This window comes from Quercus lobata, chromosome 7, assembly GCF_001633185.2.
Source record: "Quercus lobata isolate SW786 chromosome 7, ValleyOak3.0 Primary Assembly, whole genome shotgun sequence".
Lineage (NCBI taxonomy): Eukaryota > Viridiplantae > Streptophyta > Magnoliopsida > Fagales > Fagaceae > Quercus > Quercus lobata.
The window spans coordinates 39,140,202-39,146,471 of NC_044910.1; the positions used below are offsets into that span (position 1 = coordinate 39,140,202).

Sequence of the window (6,270 nt, forward strand, 5' to 3'; positions counted from 1 at the left end):
TTATATATAAATTAAATGATAAAAATAATATATTTTAATCATATACATTTATAATGTTATGATATATTGATTATTTTAATATTTTAAGAACAAATAAAAATATGAGAAAAGTCAAATCAAACAAAATGAAAAATAAAATAAAAGTACATGGTAAAGTGGGAGTAGCCTACACAGCTACACACCTGCTTTTGCATGAAGTATTTTAACCATACACATGGTTATCTAGGGGAGGAGAATAATTTAAGTGTAACATTCACAATATTTTTACAATAATTTCACAATAAATTTTAAGTGATAAGTTGTTACTAGTTCTAATTTTAATTTACAACTTAAATAACTTTTTTGCGTACCCGTAACAGCCGATAATAATTTGCTACTTAAAATTTGTTGTAAAAATATTGTAAATATAGCATTTCTTTATTAAAATAACTCTACTATATATATATATATATATATTAGTTTTTTTTCAAATATTTTGGGGGGACCAAGGCCCCCTTTGGTCCCTATGTGACTCCGCTACTGTTCCTTCAGCGTGTCCAACATGCTTAAGTGTCCCATGAACAGACATGGCTTACTTGAAAACTTTTGGAGGCAAAGTCATAAATGAGCTTTGACAAGGCATATGGGCTGGACCCACACGGTGCTTTGCACCCCCCAAAAAATTGCAATCTTCGCAGCAATTCCACTGTCAGTAATCTAACAGGGGCACAATTGCATTATGAGTTTCTATTCAAAACGAAATTTCCAAGATGATTACGTGGAAATCATGCCGGTAGATTCATGTAAATTTCTGCACTTCAACAGGGTTAAAAAAGACGATGCTTCGTGATAATCACGTTGGTATTCATTCAAAGTAAAAAATAGAAAAGCTAAAAGAAAAATAATAAAAAATAAAAAAGGGGAGGAAAAGAAAAATGTAGCACATTTGTCAAATTGACTTCCAGTCTTGGGTTGGTAAGGACTGTATTTCAATCAAACATTTGCCCCTTTGCAACGCACTCATCAATCAATCATAAACTCTAACATGGCTCCCTCTGTTTCCATTTCTATTCTGATAGTAGCATTATGGGTTCTTTATATCTTGATGCACTCCACAACTATGGTTATTGCAGCTGGCTCTGTGGCAGCATCTAATTCATCAGCGCTTGAACTAGAAGCGAAGGCTCTCCTGGAGAGTGGGTGGTGGAGTGATCACTCCAACGATTCATTCTTAAATCATTGCGAGTTGGATGGAATCATGTGCAATGCTGGTAGAAGCGTCATAAAGATTGACAGGGGTAGGTACTATCAGGGAGATGAGATCAGTAAACTCAACATCTCTTCCTTCCCAAATTTAGTCCGTCTTGATCTTTCTCGTAATTGGCTTACGGGGAGCATTCCAGTTGAGATAGGCACCCTTTCAAAGCTCACCCACCTTGATCTGTCCTTTAATAATCTCACAGGTAGGTTGCCTCCTTCATTTGGAAACCTCACTCAATTAGTGAAATTTGACATTTTTTCAAATTCTATCATCGGTGAGTTACCTCTTTCACTTGCAAACCTCACTAGATTACAGGCATTTAACATTTCCTCTAATCTAGTCAGTGGTTCCATACCCGAAGGATTAGGTAATTTAAAGAATCTTCTAGAATTAAGATTGAGTGATAACAAATTTACCGGAGCAATCCCTTCTGCTCTTGGCCTTTTAACCAATCTTTCCATCTTGGATTTGTCTTTTAATAAAATCAATGGTTCTATAGTGCCAGAAATTGGATTGCTAAAGAATTTGTTGGAATTGGACCTACAAGAAAACAATCTCACTGGTCCAATCCCTTTGTCTATAGGTCATCTAACCAATTTGGTTTCTTTGTCTCTTTCTATGAATCAAATCAATGGTCACATTCCACTAGAAATAGGTCATCTAACCAATTTGAACTCTTTGTTTCTTGATTCGAACCAATTCAATGGTTCCATTCCTCCTGAAATAGGCAACATGACGAATTTGGAAGACTTGCATCTCAATAATAACAATATTGTTGGTCCAATCCCTTTGACTATAGGTCATTTAACTAGCTTGCAAACTTTGTCCCTTAGTGGGAACCAAATTAGTGGTTCCATCCCCAAAGAAATAGCTGGTTGCAAGCGGTTGAGTGAATTGGAATTGAGCCATAACCATTTAACTGGAAGCCTTCCATCTCAAATTAGTGACCTTCAGTTTTTAAATGCTACGGACCTAAGTTATAATACTATCAGTGGGGAAATTCCTTTTAAACTAGGGGATTCACAAACTTTAAAGTTCTTGAATCTCAGCAACAATAATCTTACTGGAAATATTCCGGATCTTTCACATTCAGTAACAGAAGTGAACTTTTCCCACAATTCTTTCCATGGTCAGATCCCAGATATGTGTGGCTACTACTATACTTGTGCACCTTCAAACTTCATCGGCAACAAAGATTTATGTGGTGATGTCGAAGGCTTCCCTCCTTGCCCAAGCAACAATAGATCCATTGTCCATCAAATAAAATTTTTTGTTCCCTTACTTGCTTTCACTACGTTTTTACTTCTTAGGTATTTTTTCCGCTCTCGATGTAGAGTTAGGAAAATGTCATCTGAGTCAAGGGAAACAAAGAATGGGGATTTGTTCTCAATATGGAATTATGATGGAAAAATTGCATATGAAGACATCATTGAAGCAACAGAGGACTTTGACATTAGATATTGTATTGGAACAGGTGGTTATGGTAGTGTTTACAAAGCACAGTTGCCTAATGGTAAAGTGGTTGCCTTAAAGAAACTTCATCGCTTAGAGGCTGAGGATCCAAATTTTGACAAGAGTTTTAGAAATGAGGTCAAAATTTTAACGGAAATCCGACATCGGAATATTGTGAAACTGCACGGTTATTGTTTGCACAAACGATGCATGTTTTTGGTCTATGAGTATATGGAAAGGGGAAGTCTATTTTGTGTCCTACACAACAATGCTGAGGCTGTAGAATTGGATTGGATGAAGAGGGTGAACATAATCAAAAGTACAGCACATGCATTATCTTATATGCATCATGAAGGTGTCCCAGTAATTGTCCATCGAGATATAACAAGCAACAATATTCTATTGAATTTTGAGTTAGAGGCATTTGTGTCAGATTTTGGCACAGCTAGACTCCTTGATTCAGATACCTCCAATCAAACTTTAATGGCTGGGACTTACGGTTATATTGCTCCAGGTGAATTATATATTATTTTCGTAATTATCCTTGATATTATTTTGAATGTATAGTCAAATGTAGAGCTTTCTAAATAGTCATTCTAGTTAGAAACAATTACTTTTATGATGGAAGTTTTATACACTAGCAAGTTTTGTCCAAACGTCTAGAAAAAAAAAGGAGATTAAAGTTAAACGAAAGATATTAATTTTTTCATACCTATTTTTTGTCCAATATTTGCAGAATTGGCCTACACTATGAAGGTGACTGAAAAAAGTGATGTTTATAGCTTTGGAGTGGTGGCATTAGAAATATTAATGGGAAGGCATCCAGGCGAACTCTTGACATCATTATCATCACCTCAAAGTGTGATGCTAAATGAAATATTAGACAAGCGTCTCCCACCTCCAAATCGTTTGGTTGCACAGGATGTTTTTCTTGTTGCTGCAATTTCATTTGCTTGCTTACGTGCTAAACCAAAGTCTAGGCCGACAATGAAATCAGTGTCTCAAGAATTTCTTTGTCACAAGAAACCAATAATGAACCCCTTACATGCAGTTTCAGTATGGCAGCTAAGAAACCAAGAAACTTATATGGTTGGAGAGAGTGAAACCCATTTTGAAAGTCCTTGTTTTCTGGTTGAGAAAGATAATGTTTGATGAGCTTCTATGAAAAAATTGTTGTGTATTACAATTACAATAGCTTAAAAATTCTGTTTGTAAGTTGTAATTGTTGTTCTTTATAATCTGCAACCTATATTTTGTAATATGAAATTTAAGTCTTCACCACTTTTCTAATGTAATCGCGGAGGTTGCAAAGGCTGATCTATATGCTTGATGCTTGACTCAAAGATTTCATACTTGTTTGACTTACTCACATAAGATTCAACAATAATAATGAAAAATTTGTAGGGAAAACAATGAATAAAATCTCTACCTCCCTTGCTATCTACTCCCAACACACGTAACCCTTTCTCACATAAACATAATGAAAGACTTTCTACTTGCACTATCCGTTCTAAATTACACCAATATGATGTTATCCTCTTTCGACCCACATTACAATCACACACTCAATACCTCTAACTCCCCCATTCTTTTCCATTCCAATCATCCACTGCTAACACCTTTGTTGTTTTTGTAACCCCATGACCTACTAATTCAACCTTCTAGTAATCGAGACCTTATTATGACTTTTAATTTGAGAATTTTTACAAAAAAATAAAAATAAAAATAAACATACATAGCAAATTTAATAAAAGATAGATCTAAATGAACGGATTTGTCTGTATAGTGAAGTAGGTCGCCACCATTAGGCAATAAATTCTAATTCTCATGGAGATTCCCTTTTGGTCACCAAATTTCATGTGATTCTAGAATTGGCTTAGATAATTCTACTAGTGCCTTATTACTATTTGAATTATGATAAAAATTTGAGCTCTATGTTCTACAATAGATATATATATTTCAACTGTTTTGAAAAATCAGACTAAGCAAGATTGAAAAGGAATACAATGGATAGATTTTATGTGGTTCTTTCATGTGCCTTCATCCAAAGGAGCCAAGGAGGGAGCTGCTTTCACCCGCTATATGAGAAATTAGGATTATAACATGTTTATATATAGCGTACCCTACCCAGTGGAAATCCCCAAAATACCCTTGATGCCAATAAATAATACATTGACCTAAAGACAAATATGAGGGAACTCTAATAGCAAGATACTATAATAAACATTGGATAACAATTCTTGTGGTTTTTTTTTTTCTAGGTCTAAGAGCCAGTCTATGCTACTAGAGTTGTACAATGACAATTCAAAAAATAATCTTCCCGTCAGCCTATGGATATACCCATTTTTATACCTAATTTCATAATTTGTTGAATTGTGCAATTGAATGGTTGATGAAAGGTTATGTTGTGTCCATGCAATCATTAGTGGGTTGAAAATGTTCATTACTCACAGGGTCATAGTCGCACAAGTCTTATATAACAAAAATTATCTTTTCATAATTGATAAATCCAAGGAAAAAAATATGGCAAACTTTCCCATGAAACAAACAAAGACTTAAATAGAACCAAACCAACCTCCTAGGGATGTACTTCACATAATCATATCTTGAACAGTCTCTCAATAGCAATTTAAAAACACCCTTAAAAAAGAAAAAGAAAAAATGACATCCTAACCTTACGTAGATTAGCAGTGTTTATGCCATTACCTCTGCAATTTTGTCAAAAGATAAACATCCAAGGTAGCTTTTCTTTTTTTTAGAACCTAGATTAGATAGGATTTTGACTAAATAATTACCGTATTGGAGAAGTGTGTAATCCTTAGAGACAAAGAGAAGGAATGGAAAGGAGAACGGGATTAAATTACACATTAAAAAAAAATGCCCCATTAGCTCAAAAGAATGTGGTTTTGAATAAGTCAATTGAATCTTGGAATTATGGTTTATGGAGTCACCATCATATTTAACTTTAATTAAATCTTTCATAGTATTTCCAACAATCTTGATCATATGATTTTCGAAATCACTCTCAATCAATTTAATCTTGACCAAATACACCTTGCCCCAAACCTGGGTTAGCTATTATAAATTTCAAGTAAAAAATTATCAATTTCGTATTCTTTCCCACTTATTACAAACCACTGTTCTATTTCTTCAATAGGAAAGGACCAACTTATCCCACTCGTAATTTCCAATAATCACAAAAATGCAAGAATGAAGGCTAGCATGAATCCAACGAGTAAAAAAATCTAGTTCCCCTTGATGGTTCTACTTTGATATGTGGTTGAGTAGATAATCTGTGAGGCAAACCTTGGGTAAACCATCCACTTTTCTTTTTTCTTTTTTAAGGTTCTTTTGATTTATAATTCGAAAGCCTGTATTGACTGACTGAGAGGAGTCAGTTTATGCAATAGAAATGAAGCTGCTTTAATGACCAAAGTAATTCTAATAATGTAAAAAAAAAAAAAAAAAAAAAATCACAACTTTTACCACAACTCTTTTACATAACAAACTATGATTCATATATTACTTTTATATGAACTCACTACTTTTTGTCTGCCACTCACTGTTTACCACGAAGA

The 6,270-nt window shown here is 34.2% G+C and overlaps 1 protein-coding gene across 1 annotated transcript; it reads left to right on the forward strand.

Moving 5' to 3' along the window:
* Nucleotides 1–1,024: 1,024 nt before the first annotated feature.
* On the forward strand, nt 1,025–3,909 carry LOC115952029 (MDIS1-interacting receptor like kinase 2-like). The gene is made up of 2 exons (XM_031069125.1): nt 1,025–3,206; nt 3,429–3,909. The coding sequence occupies exons 1-2, from the start codon at nt 1,025–1,027 to the stop codon at nt 3,842–3,844; spliced, it is 2,598 nt and encodes an 865-aa protein (XP_030924985.1). The 3' UTR covers nt 3,845–3,909.
* Nucleotides 3,910–6,270: the final 2,361 nt, after the last annotated feature.